The sequence below is a fragment of the Serinus canaria genome, chromosome 5 (assembly GCF_022539315.1).
Source record: "Serinus canaria isolate serCan28SL12 chromosome 5, serCan2020, whole genome shotgun sequence".
Taxonomy (NCBI): domain Eukaryota; kingdom Metazoa; phylum Chordata; class Aves; order Passeriformes; family Fringillidae; genus Serinus; species Serinus canaria.
This window is the reverse complement of record NC_066319.1, coordinates 3,656,476-3,673,447: the sequence shown is the minus strand read 5'-3', so window position 1 is coordinate 3,673,447 and position 16,972 is coordinate 3,656,476. Positions and strand designations below refer to the sequence as shown.

Here is a 16,972-nt window from a genome sequence, read left to right as displayed (position 1 = left end):
TTTGCCCCTAACAAGTGTCAGCAGGCAATCTAAATCCATCAGTCCCACCATACTGCAGGACAGCAAATAATTATTTTCTCTAGAAAAAGAAAACCACTTTTACTACTTCATTATTTCATCACACCCTTTCTTTTAAGAGGAGCACATCTGAAGTTGCTAAGGCTGTTAAGGCTATTTTTACGTATTTAAAATTGCCAGCATAACAACATAAAAATTCTCTCATGAAGTTTTATTTGAATCACTCATGCAAAAGAGAAAAAAAAAATCCAATCTTTCAAAATCAGACACTGTCTTTGGCAAGGAGAAAAACAGCTAAAGGGAACAATAAAACACTTTCATGACACTGTTTTTTATATTAGTTTTGTCCCTGGGCTATAAAAAATGTAGCTGGCATGCTACAAGAAAAATGAGTGATTCTCAAAAGTAGCAAAAAATGTATTTTGTGACACGATTCTTTGTGAAACTTGGAAATTAACTACATTTTCTGTAAGCCTAAAAGACAGTTTAATAACACCACATTGTCCTGCTGGAAAGTATAAAGTGGCCACGTAGTTTAAGCAGACATTTCTATTAAAGCGTGGAGATGAAAGGAAAAACTGGATATACTCCCCATAACAGCCAAGGATAGATCCCATATACAGATGGGGTGAGGTCCATTTATGCATTCAGCACATGAAATCACAAAAATAAACTGTCATTTTAAAGCAGAGCTCTTCCATTCTCCTCTCACCTTGCTGTACACCTCACACAACCACTTCCCTGAAATCCAGAAATTGCCTCTTAGCAATATATCATTACCTTCTGCTGTGCTATAAACTCATGGGGCAAGCCTGAAGAAGAGCAGGCATTACTTGCTGTCCTTATTTTCCCTACCATTTACAAGCAATAATGACTATCTAGGAAGCCCACAGCTCTGCACATAACAGTATTCAACTCTTGTCTTTGCTGACTCACAATTTCCATCTCCATGAACACCACAGATTTATGTTTTACCCTGCAGAACCTATGGCACTCAGCTGTTATTGTGGGAAGTGCTTCAGAGGGTACAGCCTCATACCACAGCATCATGAAGATTTTGTATTTCTGTGGTTTCCTTTCCTTCTGCTGATCCCCTCGTGTTTATCCTTTCATGAAATGGAAATTCCTTTGCTGCAGCTGGAAAAGCACAAGATGCAACCCTTTCACCCTTGCCCAATTCAGCAAATATATTCTATAATTCTACAGAACGTGAAATTCAGTAGAAGTCTTCTGTTTCCAAAACTACAAACACTAAAAACACACAAATTGCTAGAAAGCCCAAAGCCTAGCAGTCACTAACATGCACTGATAAACTTAACACAGAAATAATATTCTTATTTAACATTGCTAGTAATGCTTGCTGAATATTCTGATGAATAACTTAAGGCTTAGCCAAGGACTAATGCAACAAATTACCTGCATCATCATTCTTACAATGTGGAATTTGCATATGATGTGCAAATGATCTCTGTGGCCTTCCAACAAATAATTCTGCTCATTCAGGACAGCAGTTATTACAATATGTCTTCCTTACTACTTCGGCTGAGACAAAAAGAAGCTGAATAAAGTCTCTGAAAGAAGTCAGTCTGGCAAGCAAGAGAAGCAATCCATCCTTTCCCAGTAAAGGATATGTTGGCACAGGACTGGATCAGTTACTGTGGCCTGCCTGTCCTATCAGAGAGCACCTTTTTGCTGGATAAAACTCCGACCAAATATGGAATTCTTCATAAATATCCACTTTTAACAACAGCACATGATAAAACTATATACCACCACCTTTGGGTTGATGCAACTGAAGCAAAGTGTCAAGCTGCATAAATTCTACTTCAAGATATAAAAAGCAACCTACGAGGGCTAAATTGAATTTATGCCTTTGTAAAGTTGACAAAATTAATCATATCTTTGGGCATCATTTTCAAAAGAATTTTAAAAAGCCATGATGAAGAACAAAAAGAGGAGGTACTGTTTCAGCAGTCAGATAAAGCAGAACTGAAGTGAAAGTTTAATGTGTCAAACTGAATGCACCATGTACCAGAATTCCTGGGAAGGGAAAACACAATTTCTTCCCTTGCTTCTAGAGATCATCACATAAATATACATATTCATCTTATAAATAATGAAGTCAGTTTGGGAATGAATATCTAAAAAGAGGACCTATCACTAACAATAACATGGAAGTGAATAATTATGGAACTTTATCTCCCATCAGCTTTGAAGCTTTCATATTTCTAATCCTTTTAAGTAATGAATGCATTCTTTTTCAGTACTGCACTTCATCAAACTGGGCCATCTGTTAAGAAGTATCATTAAGACACTGAGCCCTCTGAGGGACAGAGAAGCAACATTTACTGCGGGCTTAAATAATTGCAGATGTTTCTAGAAACTACTGAAAAAAATTAATGTGTATGTTTTCAGACCATGACCCAAGAGGGAGTCTCAGTCATGCTGCTCCCTGCAACCACATGCACGTGGTTTTAAGTTCAAGGCCTCAGTAAATATTTAACCATGCATATTTACCCATTCATATTTGCTGGCAGAGGGAGAGGTTCAGAGCCCCTTCACTGCCATCTGCAATGGCACTGGAGGAATTTATACACAGGCAAGACAAATATTCCAGCAGACCTCAATAACCATCTAAGCCTGCAAATGTTTGATGCTCATTTGGCACAGCTCCTGCTTCAATCTTGAGGTGCATCACCAAAGGCTGACATGGGAGTCCTGAGAGACCAGGACTGAGACTCAGCACCAAGGGAGAGATGAGGAACAGAGGCACCATGCACAGGGAAGGATTATTCACCCAGCAATTCACTGATTAGAACACTTTTTAAAAAGAGAGCTTGCCTTAACCTTGTGATACCTGCACGTTCCTCATTAAGGGGATTTCCTCAATTTAGATTTTAGTTATTGCCTGTTCAGTCTGGTCCAGCCTACAACCAGGACTCACACAGCTGAAAGGAAGAGGAACCTGCATCTCAACATCCTCTGGAAGGAGGAAAAATGAGGTTCTGGGCTCTAGCATCAATTTTTTAACTTTTGTTTTGCATTGGTACTGTTTCATTGTCCAGCTTAATTCATTAATCAGTCCTGAGAGTGCTCAGATCTAAATCAACCTCCCAATATCCATCAAACTAGAATCTTAATGCTGGCTTTGAGATTTTAAAATAGAGACCTTGAAAAACCACTTTCAAAACCCCACAGTTGCAGGTTTAAGGAACAAAATATATTTCTTTTTCAAATACAACATCGTTTTTATAGGAGATCATGGTTCCTTTCTCCTCCAGCTCTTGCTTTTCTCCCTCCTCCTGCCTAATTCAGTTCAATTACAGCTTTATATCTGGTAAGTCTTCTAACCAAAGGAGTATCACAGACTGGGTTTAGAATCATGCTAATAGAGGTACTTAATATCCTATTAGAAAGGAATTGCTCTTCTCAATGTATTCCCCTATGGAACCAACAATTTTACCCTTCCAAGCTGGCTTACCTCTACAAACACTGCAGCACTGGTTCTCTGGAAGGACATGATCTTTTTCTGAGCAGTTCAGCGGTGGACAGCTCTCTGTTACTTTGACTAAAACTCCATTCTGAAAATAAACAACATTTTTTAAATATTACATGGGTGAAAACACATGCAGTAGCAAGGATCACATACATTTCCATCCACAGCACTAGTAAGCTCCAGTAACAACACTGGTAAATTAGCAAGAAGCAAGTTAAATTCATCTGTTCCACCCTAATATCAAATCCGGAATAATCTACTGTGCATTTCTCTGCCCAGCATAAAAAAAAACAAAGATTAAAAGACAAGGCACATCAGCTCAAAATTCTATACTAGTTTTACCAAATATGTAGTCTCAAAGTATAGTTGTCTTCTTTTCAAGTATTTGAAGGAATTTAGGAATTTCAATCCAGCTTAAAGATATTTTTTCTGCAAATCTGAGCTTTATTCCTCTCATTTCCCACTCGACATACTTCACTGATAAGTTATTCAACCCAAATTTACACAGCAAGACCAGTATTTTCAAGTGTTGTGTTGTTCTGTCATGTCCAAGAGTCTGTTCTTTAGAATTCCTGATCACCTCATTTCCAAAGTTAGATCCTTCAGAGAAGAAAGCTCATCTCGAGAGAACCCTACAGAAACTGCTGTGGAAAAAGACATTGCCATAATTTTGATTTCTAGATTTAGAATGAGACTGATAAGAGGTCTAGATGCTGGTAGAAACTGTCTGGAATCACAGGCACAGAGCCTTCATGGGGAGGTTTTTCCACCAAATCTTACTCCATCTTCTCCCATCCTCACTATGTCTCCAGGCCAAACAGCTCTCCAGCACTTAGTTCACTGTTTCTTAACATCTTGGCCCAAAACAGCCTCCTCTTTTACCTTATCCCCCTCTCCAGCCTTCTTCATCCCATAATTTACTCTTTCAGCACCCCTTCTGCACCCCACTGACAACTAGCAAGTGGAGCAAAAATTCCCAGGATTTCTGCTCAGTAGGAACTACAGTAAGTACCCCACAGGACTGTCCACACCTGAGCAATCTCCTTTTCCAAGCTATGAAACTCCACTAAGAAAGCAGGCAGCCTGGTACAATGCCAAAACCCCTTTTTTAACATCAGTCTACTCCTCACTCCTCCCAGAACACTTTTCATGACATCTCAGATGTCAGAACAAAAAGGTGGAATAAGAATTTCTGCTTTCCTCAAGTGAAGAAATTTCACTTTCCAGCTATCATGATTGCAGAGACAAGTTTAAAAATATGATCCAAACATATCTAGGGCTAGGAAAGCCAAGGAAAACCAATACCAAAAATTAGACCAAACCTCATGAAAGTGATCATTCTCATAATCTGAAGGACCAGATGTGGTGTTTGTGAGGTGAGAAAATCTGACTCCACGTTCTAAGAAGGCTGATTTATTATTTTATGATATTATATTAAAAGAATGCTATACTAAAGAAAGAGAAGGGATACAGACAGAAGGCTTAACAAGAATGATAATAAAAACTCGTGACTGACTCCTCAGAGTCCAACACAGCTGATGGTGATTGGCCATTAATTAAAAACAATTCACATGAAACCAATCAAACATTGATTTATTGGTAAATGATCTCCAGACCACATCCCAAAGCAGCAAACACAGGAGAAGAAATCAGATAATTATTGTTCTTATTCTTTTCTGAGGCTTCTCAGCTTCCCAGGAGAAGAAATCCAGGGTAAAGGGATTTTTCAGAAAATATCATGGTGACAACCAGACACATGACTTTGACAGAGGATACTGAAATTACCTGTGAGTGCACCCTGCATGAAGAAACATGCAGAAGCTTGCTCTCATGGCTACACAACACTGAGCCCCAGCACACCAAAGCACAGGCTCACTCAGGTAAAAAAACCTTTGCTGGTCACCAGCCCTGCCACTCCACCTCAGCACACCAACTCAGCTGTGCCCCTGCAGGCTCCAGAAGGAGATCTCACAGCCTCCAGCTGCCCTGCACCCTGAGGAAATGCCTGCTGAGTCTACAAGGCACAAATGATGTGCCTGAGGTACCCAGCAGCTCGCAGAACTTCCAGCTGAGAAGTGCAGCGAGCCAGGGGATGCAAATCTGTAATTCTGCAACCCATCACTGCCCCAACATTGCAACCTCCAGGCTAAGCAGGGCCAGTTGCCTTCACTGACAAGTTGCACCAGTGGCTGTCGTGAATAATGCTAAAAAAAAAAACCCCACAGGAGTCTGCTTTTCTTGTTTTTTGTAAGAAAAAGCAGCTCCCCACAGCAGCACAGAGGGCACACACCATCAGAGCAAGAGCAGTGAAGTTAATGGAGGCGTTCAGGCTCCTCCTGATCTCACTTCCACAGGGGAAAGGCAGGAATCCCCCACGGCTGTCTGTGCAACTGCAGGATCAGAGGTGATGAAAGAAGCAGACACTGAGCCATCACTTACTATCACATTATCAAACAAGCAGCTGGAACAGCTCTGGCTGTAACTCATTGCCTGTTTAAGCTCAGACAGGACAATTACAGCAGAAAAGAGTAAAGGATGTCAGCACACCAACAGAAAGGGTTGACTGACAATAAATCTGGCCAGAAAAATATGGCAAGAAACGGCATGAAAGTCAAATTGGTGTCAGGAGGAGTCAAAAAAGGTAAAGACAAATTTATTCCAAGCTCACTGCTTCTTTAGTGACTCACAAGGAGATTAAACAACACAAATTGAGAATTCCATTAATTTAATGACAGTAAGATTTTATTTCCTTAAGTCTTCTATTTTCTGCAGAATTTGCATCTTGGGAAAACAAATTAATCTTATTTGTAATTAAGTTTTAAAACAATTAAAACATTTCCATGTTGAGTATTCTTTGGGTTTAAACTAATTTGTTATAAACTAGTCCAGATCCAATTATAAGAATTATCATCATCAGATTCAGATTTTATCTACTGAGATAAGTAAGAAGAGTTCACACTTCAGAATTATTGCTTCAGGCGGCCTTAGAAAAATTATTCCTTTTTATATTTAATTCACATATGTAGCAGTCATAGAATGTCAATAGAAATAGATGTCAAAAAGACTTTTTTTTCTGGAATAAATATATCAAGCTTCAGTTGTGACATACAATCCACAAAGAATGAGATCTGGAGTCAAAAATTTACAACAAGATAATTAAATTTCCTGTAATTACCAAGGTAAGTACATTAAAAAGAAGACTGGATGTAAGCCTAATCAGTGACATGCAGTGGAAATCCAAACAATAAACAGCTCATCTTACATGATGGGCTTTGAAAATTGTTTGCAAGATTTCAGATAAGGCAATTTTGGTGGGGTTTTTTTTTTTTTTCCTGTCTGAATTTATCTCTGCCCTGGTTCCAGACAAGACAGGGTTGATCTCTGGAGGGGCATGGCCAGGACAGGAGGTTATCCTACAGCACCTCACTCTGAGGTGGGGCTGCTGGGGTCCAGAGGGAGCAGCCAGGTTTTGTTGTTCCCTGTGAAACCATCACCTCTTCCCTGTACCCTTTGTCATTACTATTATTGCTGTTACTGCTTATTTTCTTATGTCCTTGCTGATTCCAGTAATGAACAGATTCCAGATAAGAACAGTGAACTGTTCTTACCTCAGCCCATGATCTTTACCTTTTGTGCCTCCAGTTCTCTCCATCCCACCCAGGCAAGTGAGAGATGTGGTTTCAGGGAGAGCACCACAGGCAGGAGCATCACTCCTAAGCCACAACAAGCTGGTATTGCTCAGTCTCTTAGGACACAGTTTCAAACAGCAGCCTCAGTTGTCACTCTGAAGAAGCACATTGGTCCTCATCTTTATAAAAAACTTTTTAGTCAGCCTTCCTGAAAGCTGTGGGCCCTGTCCTGTCCATCTTGCATGGCACACTGTGACTGCCTGCTCCCAGCACTGATTAAGAGGCATTTATTTTGGTACCCTTTGCTGTCAAGCATGTCACCTGTTTATGAACAGGCATCATGCCATTCACAGGCAGCTGATCAACTGCAAATTCCCACTCCAAAAAAAGTTCTAAAAATCTTTCCATTGACATTCAATGGCCCACACCACCATATGGGTTAAACAAAAAAAAAAAAAAATGCTCTAAACAAACCAACAAACAAAAAATCAAACACTTATTGAATGCAGGTGTAGTTATCAAAAGCTCATACACACTTGCATTTTCTGCCCTTCTCACCCCAAGAGAGAGATGGAAAAGCTGGGAGAGATCAGCCATGGACCATGAGGATAAATAACAGACTGCAGCATCTGACAGGAGCAAAGGCTGGAGAGGAGAAGGCTCAGAGGGATCCTAGAGACACAGAGAAATCCCCAGAGGCAGGGTGCCAAGAGGATGGAGGCAGGCAGTGCCCAGTGACAGGAGCAGGGCCCAGGTGAACATCAGGAAGCACTCCTGCAGTGTGGGGCTGCCCAGGGAAGCTGGGGAGTCTCCATCCTTGGGGATACTCAACAGCCATCTGGACGTGGTCCTGGGCAGGTGGCTCCAGGTGACCCAGCTCAAGCAGGAGAGTTGGACCTCCAGGGGTTCCTTCCAGTCTGAGCTGTTCTGTGATTGTTAGAAATACCTGTGTGCTCATTTTGTCATTGCAGATTCATCTACAGAGTGTTTGTGGGCAGGATTCCAGCTGGGAATGGTTGTTCATGTATAACATCTGTGCTTACGGTTAAGAGGATGTGCATCATAAATATTTTTAGTCTGGATTAGTTTTGAAAAATTAAAAAAAAGGTCTCTCTGCCTGATAAAGAAAATCTTTGATCTAGCTGGATCCATCAGCAGCATTATTTTTTTTTAGATGGAAAAATCAATACAAGTTGAAAGCCTCCTAAGTTTGGATCAGTACCTATGCAAAGAATAAGGAATCTATCATCAAATAAAAATTGAAATGTGAAATTTCAATTTCATCTTGTTGAAATTACTCCACTTACAAATATATCCTCCTTTACAGACACAAGGATTTTTATGTTATCTTTACCAACACAGATACACTGACAGTAGATGCGTACCCTCCACTGTATTCCTTCATGGATCAGCAGCTTTTAAAACACGATGTCAGTTTTTCAAGTCTAGAAAATTAAACCATATTAAAGTTTGTCTGGTCCTCCCCTATGACAAAGTCCCTCCTTTTCTCACACAACACCTTGTCCACACAGGACAGGAAACAATGACACAGCCACAGCTGGACTCATCTCCATTCCCCCTTCATCTAGGGAGCATTCCTAACTGGGGCAGCAGACAAGTAGGTCACATTTAGGAGATCATGCTGAAGACATTGAATGAACCTCCTGCACAGAGACAGCCCACAGAAACAGATGCAAGCACCCTCTTAAAAACTCTCCCCAGGCCAGTGAGATTTAATTTTCTGTTGAAGCACAGTTGTGGACAGAACTTGAGTTTGTTGGGGTTTTTCTCAAGGCATGCATTAAATGATTTTTTTTATGGTGTAATATTCACAGATGCCATTTTGAATATTAATCAACACTGTCAATTAAGATGCAAATACCAACTGCAATGTTACTGTAATTAACATTGCCATATCATTTTCCTTTTAACGATAAGCAAAATACAAAAGCTGTTTTCATTATTTTACTCATTCCTAATGACAGATATTTGATGGTTGGTATTTGCTTTTCATCTTCCTGAATGTATTATGAATATAATACATGATGAATATAACACTTATTTATAGCACAGAGAAGTTCCACATGTATAATTCAGATCACCCTCTCTGGTTTCACTTACCTTGAAAATACTCCTGTTCTCATTTTATACATGTACTTCCACTCTCAAATAAACATCCTATGTCATATTATAAACAACAGGAATCTTGGTCTGCCTTCCAAGGCAACAACCTTGCCCACATATTTGCACAGGCAGTGCTGAGCACCCCATACAGCTCAACAGCCAAGTAATTCTGCATAACAAGCTGTTTTCACAACATCTGCAACCAGCTATTGTCCATTTCCATTAGCGAACAGAAAATTGCTACTCTGCACACTGAGCCCCAAGCACAACAATCACCAGATCACTGTAATCTTTTCCAATGCACACTCACCAACACTCCCTCAACAGATCTAAGGTGATCTCCATTCACCTGAGCTCTTAAGTACTGACTGCCATTGTCCAAATGTCATGAATTTGCCAAAAAGAATTCGGTCCGCTCCAATATTCTGTAATTTACCTCAATTATTAGAAGAGTTCTATGCAGTTTGAACAATACTAGGGAAAACATAGAGTATCTCACACAATATAACAAGAAGGCTGCTTCAAATTTTAGCAATTTGGCTGAAATAAGTAATTTGCCCAAGAGGCTGGTACTTTTTTCTAAAGCTCATGAAAGCAGAGCTAAGAGAAAACATTCTTCCAAATCATTTTGCCCATATTTCTCTTATCCTGCAAGGGTTCTTGTTTTGGTATTTGCGGCTTTCAGCGACTTCAAGGTCACCTTTTTCGAGACAACAGATGTCACATTTGCATGAAGGAAGCCTAAAGAAATGCACTAACTTTTCACTGTCACTTCTGAACACCACAGATACATTTAAAAACAGGAAAGGTTTATCCAACTGAAACTTACTCGACATTCCCTGCAGCTCTTGGTTAATACTCGTTGACCTTCTGCTAGCACTTTGCCTCCATAGATACACTTTGCTGTAATTCAAGAGGAGGAGGGAGATTAAAAATTCATTAAATCAGTATTTAAGCAGCAAATAAATGCAAGGTATAACGAAGAAGTAAAACCAGTATTCACATACCCTGAAAAAATATCAATACATTAAAAATACGATTCAGTTTGCTTTCATCAGAAATCAGTATCACATATCATTACAAACAAAGTAACAAACAATCATTCACTTTGAGAGAAAGCAGCCTCTTGACCCAAACTAAAGAGAGGGAATAGGAGCATAATCAATATGTCCTGGACTAAATAACCTATTATCATTCAATAGAAAAGGTTTTCACTAGAAACATGACATAGTAGTTACAGTATTTGTGTTACTAGAGCTCCTCATGACTCACTTTAAGAACTGGAGACATTTATTAGCATCCAGTTCATCACAGGAACAATGTAAGTACAGATTTCAATTCAGCCCTCACATTTTTTGTGGGGCCCAAAGGTGAACTCTTCAACTTACTGAAGGACTGCACAAAAAGATTGGATGCAGTGAAAGACTACTGAATCAACAAACTGCAAAAATCTATTTCAGGAAAATATTCTTCAGGCACACGTGAAATATGTAGGATTTTCCCAGGAAGCTGAGAACTCCAACTGCAAAGCTCTTGTCTGAAGTTTTAACCCTTCTTCCACAGAGAAGTGGCTGCACAAATGATCCCACAGACTGGAACACGTGATCATTGCTCGCTCACTCCATGGCAAAGTCACCTGGCTTGGCACTCCTGCCACCATGAAGAAGGCAATGGGCATCAGGGCCACAGCAGCAACAGCTTGGTCAGTTATGACCAGAATTATCACAGTCCCCATGCAACTACCCATCTAAATTCCAACTGCAGAGAAGGACAGTAAATCCATCCATTAAAGGGAGCAGCTGGACTGTTACAATCTCACACAAATCAAGTATCCGCTATAAAAGCGCCCTACATGACAGAGCAGATCGATGTCAAACACTGATAAAATAACTTTCTGCTGTGCTAGTTCAGCTCTTTCTGGACTTGGCCACTAAAAGTCTGACCTGTGACCCTGAAAGGAAAGCTAAAAGGTGTGAATCCTAGGCTGCAACTGAACAGTGCTTTAAGGTTTTGAGAGTCAAGCCACTTGCACAGTGCAGATATTCAGAGCAGTCTGTTCTCAAAGGACACACTCTGTCTAGGACTGCTTTACCTGAGTGCCCAGGTAGGGGAAGCACTCACAGGTGCAATGTGGCTCCCTTACAAGTGATGCCAACAGCTCCACAGCAGCAACTGCCATAGCCAGATTGATTCCCAAATTTTTAGCAGAAGAAACTGCTGGATCAACCTTCACAAACCTTCAGACATAAATTTGCTTCTAATGACTCTTTGTGAAAATGCACATTTCTTCAAAAAAAAGAGAATGATTTACAATTTTCAGGCTAACTCAGTTTTCATCATCACTAAAGCATTTAAAAAGAGGCGACTTCCTTTTGGCACCCTGGTTTTGTTTTTCAAAAGCTGCCCTAGTTTTTATGCCTTACTTGTTGTGATCTCACTTCTGAAGAAAACTTCAGATGAGGAAGCTTTGTTTAAATTAGGAATCCCAGTAACTATTTTTAGGAGAATTTGAAATAGAGACATTTCCTTCCTTCTGTCTGTTTTCCTGACATGACTGCTTTTTACAAAAGAATGGACACACTGGAAAGCCAGTTAGTGTACAATTCAGAAAAATTACATCCAAAATTATAGTCTTTTGCCAAATATTATTTGAAATGCTAACACAGGGTGGCAGGGATCAAAACTGAACTGCCTAAACCCCTTAACATATCAGACATTAGAGCTTTGCTCATTAACCCTTAGCTAAGATTGGGAAAGTGTTCAATAACCCAGCCATTCAATAATCCCTGGAGACAGCAAATTACAACTGATGGTTCTATCAGAGCTAAATAGAAAAAGCACAGAGAAAATAACACCTGCAGTGCAGCTCTTTGGAAAACCTCTGCAATTACTACTATCTACCTAGAGGTGACTAACTGTGGCCCTAGCACATCATTTTGTCAAGGAGCTGGCATTTACAATCAATTTCAATCAACTTCCACACGTCTCTTCCCATTGACTGACACGCTGAGCTCTTGTCAGAATAACGAGTCAAGTTTGTGCCAATCACTGACAAAAGGCAAGTTTGATTGTTCATCTTCCCATTACAAATAACAGGAACAGTTTACTCATGAGGGTATACACTGAATCTACAATTTTGTGCCTTACCATTTCTTTGTGTCTGGATGTACGCACAAGATTTGGACTCTTGCGCATGCATCCATTTTCATGAAAGAACTTCCCAGGCTTTCAGTGTTACAAAATAAAAATATTTTGAGACAAATAATACAGGCCAGCATGGCCACTTTGCCACCCAAGTACTCTGTTCAGGAACATCTTTTAGTATGCAGAATATTCATGCTGACGCACAGCCCAGAGAAATGAGATTACATGAGAAACAAGAGCAAGTGCAAGATCACAGCTAAAGGATATTTGTGCACGGAACTAACGAATTCAGTGACTGAAGAAGGGTGACAGAATGCTAAAAAAAGTCTTATTATTTTCTTAATAAATCCTAAAATAATTCAACATCCCTGTCCTAATAAATTATTGAAAAGCTCATGCATGAAGTGTACTCATCTTCCAGAACAGATCAGGGGAAAGGGAATTTGTGCTTCTTAAGGTACGGCTGGCATTAGTATACAGCTAAAATTTTCATACATAAATTGTCTTTGTTCCTTGTACTACTATTAAAGTAACAAATATTGAATATTTCTTTCCATGAATGTTACTTAACAGCTTTCATTCCCAGTAAAAGGAACTGAAAGCTGATAACAACACCAATCACAAAATGTACTTAGCTTTTCTTTCTTCTCATTAATTTATTTGGAAATTAATTACAGCAAACTACGGCTCCACACAGTGATATTAAGCCAGGGTCTGATAGACTGTCATGTTTATTTTAAAGAACAGCCTTTTAACTTGAAATAAAAGACAGGCAAAAAGATAACAGCTTGGTTAGTTACTCATCACAAAAGAAAGTTCAGACCAGAGGCTTGATGCTCCTCAACATCAAGAGGAGATACCAACTGGAGCCAAGTCAGTCTTCCCAATCCTCAACTGATGAATAATTTTACACTAACAATAGGTAAAAACAGCACCTCAGAAATTTGCAAAGCTTGTTCATTTCTCAGCAATTATTTATTTTCTCCCTACATCACGATTGCCACTATGACTCGTGTCCCCTGAACTACCAGGAGCTCTGAAAACCACCCCAAAAGGTGCCTGGTGGCAGGACAAGCTTGGCTCTGCTGGAATAGAAGGCAAAGCAGCCAGGTGTGTGTGTGTGTGTGCTGTACTCACCCCTGCACACTTTGCAGCACTGGGAGTCCACGTGCACGGGCAGAGCATCGGGGGGACACTCCAGAGGGGGACAGGACATCCTGCGGCACTCCACAGCTCCGCTCTGAGCAAAGGGGGCAGCACAGAAATCAACAACTCCTGCTGCCAGAGGGAGCACTCTACACACAACACTGAGAGCTACTGCAGTAAATGGAGACACCACTCTGGATCACAAACCCATCCTTCAGCAGCAGATTTAATCCCACCCAACTTCACAATGAATCAAAGCGCAGCTGAAGGTGAACTGCCTTCAGTATTTTTGATGCATATTACTGATTTTACCCCCAAACCCAGAGCAAAACACATTAATTGGAAAACATAAGTCAAGAACATAAGCCCTACTTTCTGTATGCTGCTCCTATCATCCTTGAGTTTTTTAACAATCCGGCTTCTATTTTCCTGAGCAAACAAAGGCTCTCTTCAGATATTTATCAAATAATTTCAAAGACACAAGTTTTGCATACTAATCCTCTTTCAGTCCCTTGTATTTTTCAGTCTGATAAATGCTGAAAACGAATCTGCAAGTTGTTACCATGCAAGATGCAACTAAGCATCTATGAATACTATTAAGATAATGCCTCCTTTTTGAAAAAGCCACTGCAGTGAAAACAACTCCAGAGCAAACACAGACAATGCCACTCCTGCACCCCAAAACCACAAAGTCCTCGCAGCTATAATTAGAACAAGAAAGAAAGCATTGTCAAGGGAAGGCAGATTTTATGTATGAAGCTTACAAATAAGTAATGTCAAAATTTTATTTATTTTACCATTTTCCTCTCTATTGTCCATGCTGCCACTAGATGCATGCTAAAATCACAGTAATTCTCAGAGTGAACATTATGTATTCAAAGGCCATTTTCACATTTTCATTAGATCCTATCCTTCAAACTCTCCAGAAATCCTTACTTTGCATGTGCAATTCCTGCAGTGATCATCTTCAACCCATGAGTCTTTGTCTCTGTAGATCAATCCATTTACTTGACAAGTCTTCTCACAATGACAGTCTTCCAACTGACTCAGTCTTGTTTCTGCATAATTTAACTATAAATGAAAGTAACTTGATGAGATTTCTGCCATTCCAACACATGATTTTAAAAAAGCAAAAACCAGCACACTTATTTTTATTTGACCACAACCTTTGAAACACTGAATCAGGAAATCAGCTGTAAAAACCAACCCTGTTCCTCAGATTTGGATGGAGTTAGTACATGGTCATCCCACACTATGATCAGTGGAGAAGCCACACTCCTGGATCAAACCCTGGGCTTGTGCCTAGCTCTGAACACTCCTTGTTGTTACAAAAGAAAGACAAGCTTAATATTGAGCAGTAAAGATGTGCATTCCTTCCCTGCCCATACAAATAACTGAAAGATGACAGGCCTTGGCTCAAAAATATTTTTTTTCTGGCAAAATAAACACAAGAAATTATTAAAAAAAAAATCAAAACTTACAGGGAAAATTTTGTGATGCATGAAAGTACTCCTGGCTGTATAAACCCATGATGTAAATAAACCAGATTGCCTAGTCCAAAAATGAAATCAACTGCTTGATTTTTCTTGATTTTAATCAAAGCCAAGCTTGAACCTTTTTGACTTCCAGCAAGGAAAGACTCAGTAGAAATTTCTGTGCTGGAAGTGTTCATGTAACAAACACATCTGAATACAAAGCACACCCTAGTGGAGGCTCATAATTTACCAAAAGAAGTTATATTACACTCAGAGAAGTGCAGGAGATGCCCAGACTGATTTCAGTAGATTGGTAAAGCCACATGAATTATTTTAGCCATTATATTTAGAGGAACTAACAGAACCAGCAGTGGGGAATGCTGCAATGTAACACAACCCTTTTCTCCTGCAGCAAATTAATATTTTAGCCAGACTGTAACACCCTGGCATACACTGTGTCTCTATTTAAGGACACAAAATTAAATCAACTGAACACATCTACTGGAGAGATTCAGAATTAATTCAAACTATGACAAAAATAAAACAAGTTTTAAAAGCTAGGATTTATTAGTCTTTAAAAGCAGTGTCTTCACTGAACACAGGCAGGAAGAGGAGGTAAGGGTGGTTAGCTGGCTACAAGTCATGATCAAATCTTCTTTCACAGCACTCTGTGACAACCTGCCATAGCCAGGCTCTGCTGGTCACTCACATGGGCCCTGTGTCCCTCCCTGAACCCACCAGATTCCAGGAGAGGCACAGCCCAAGCAGGAGGCTGTGGTGGTGTGAGGGTCCCCAGGACGAGGGGAGAGATGAGAATTTGACTCCTTGCTCTCACAAAGCTGATTTATTATATTATGATATATATTAAAGAATACTATACTAAAGGAAGAGAAGGGAGACATCAGAAGGTTTCACAAGAATGAATAATAAAAACTTGTGACTCCTCAGAGCCTTGACACAGCTGGACCAAGATTGGCCATTAAATTAAAACAATTCACATGGAACCAATCAAACATTCACCTGTTGGCAAACAATGTCCAAGCCACATTCCAAAGCAGCAAACACAGGAGCAGCAATCAGATAATTATTGTTTTCATTCCTCTCTGAGGCTTCTCAGCTTCCCAGGAGAAAATCCCGGGCAAAGAGGATTTTTCAGAAAATATCATGGTGACAGGAGGGAGCCTCCCTTTCCTGCTTTCATTCTGCATAACTTGCACAGCTACTAAAAATTATTGGAGCCAGAAACCAGTAGCTGGATGTTTCCTTCCCAGCTCTGAGCCTCCATATTTTAATTTCTATAAACTGCACAGACACATTCATGGCAAACAACCCTTGCTCCTCTAGTCAGTGCTGTGATACAGCTGTAACCAAACACAGACTGAGAGAGAAGCTGAAACCTGCACACAGTGGAGCCTAAAAGCATCAAGGAGACACCAAGACACTTTTTCCAAGCCATGGTGTTCATGCTCTGCACCTCCTGGTGCAGGATCAGGAGCTAGGGAGCTCCTGCAGGCAGCTGCTCAGCCCTTCAAAGCCTTGACATCATCCCCACAAAATATACCTGTGCCTACATTAGTCACTCTTGCCTATTGTGGTTAGGATTTAAAAGGCACATACAAACCTTAATGCTTCCCTCCACACCCCCTATTTTTAACTTGCATTTTTCTACCCATTTCCTTTCCTGTTGCATGCATTTTGCCTGGACAACAGGAAACAACTGCAACAAAACAGTCAGGGGCACTGCTGTAACAGAAGGAATTTGCAATGAAGGATTATGCCAGCACCACTTTATCAAAGTGCAGAGTCTTTGCAGTACAAATACTGTGTTATTTGCTTCCCCTCATAAAGTACTAGCAAGCAAAAATATAATTAACATCAGAGAAAGCAAGTTACTCAGTACACTGCATAATTGGAACTTGCTCATACCACCAGCAGAGCTC

The 16,972-nt window shown here is 40.1% G+C and overlaps 1 protein-coding gene across 1 annotated transcript in view; it reads right to left on the bottom strand.

Moving 5' to 3' along the window:
• Window positions 1-16,972, bottom strand: part of NELL1 (neural EGFL like 1) — a 299,917-nt gene that overhangs the window by 210,165 nt on the left and 72,780 nt on the right. Inside the window, exons 8-11 of the mRNA XM_050975915.1 lie at window positions 14,494-14,628; window positions 13,549-13,651; window positions 10,097-10,170; window positions 3,500-3,599 (exon numbers count right to left, since the gene is read on the bottom strand). Of these exons, the coding sequence (XP_050831872.1) occupies window positions 3,500-3,599; window positions 10,097-10,170; window positions 13,549-13,651; window positions 14,494-14,628 (412 nt within the window). The remainder of the gene's footprint in view (window positions 1-3,499; window positions 3,600-10,096; window positions 10,171-13,548; window positions 13,652-14,493; window positions 14,629-16,972) is intronic.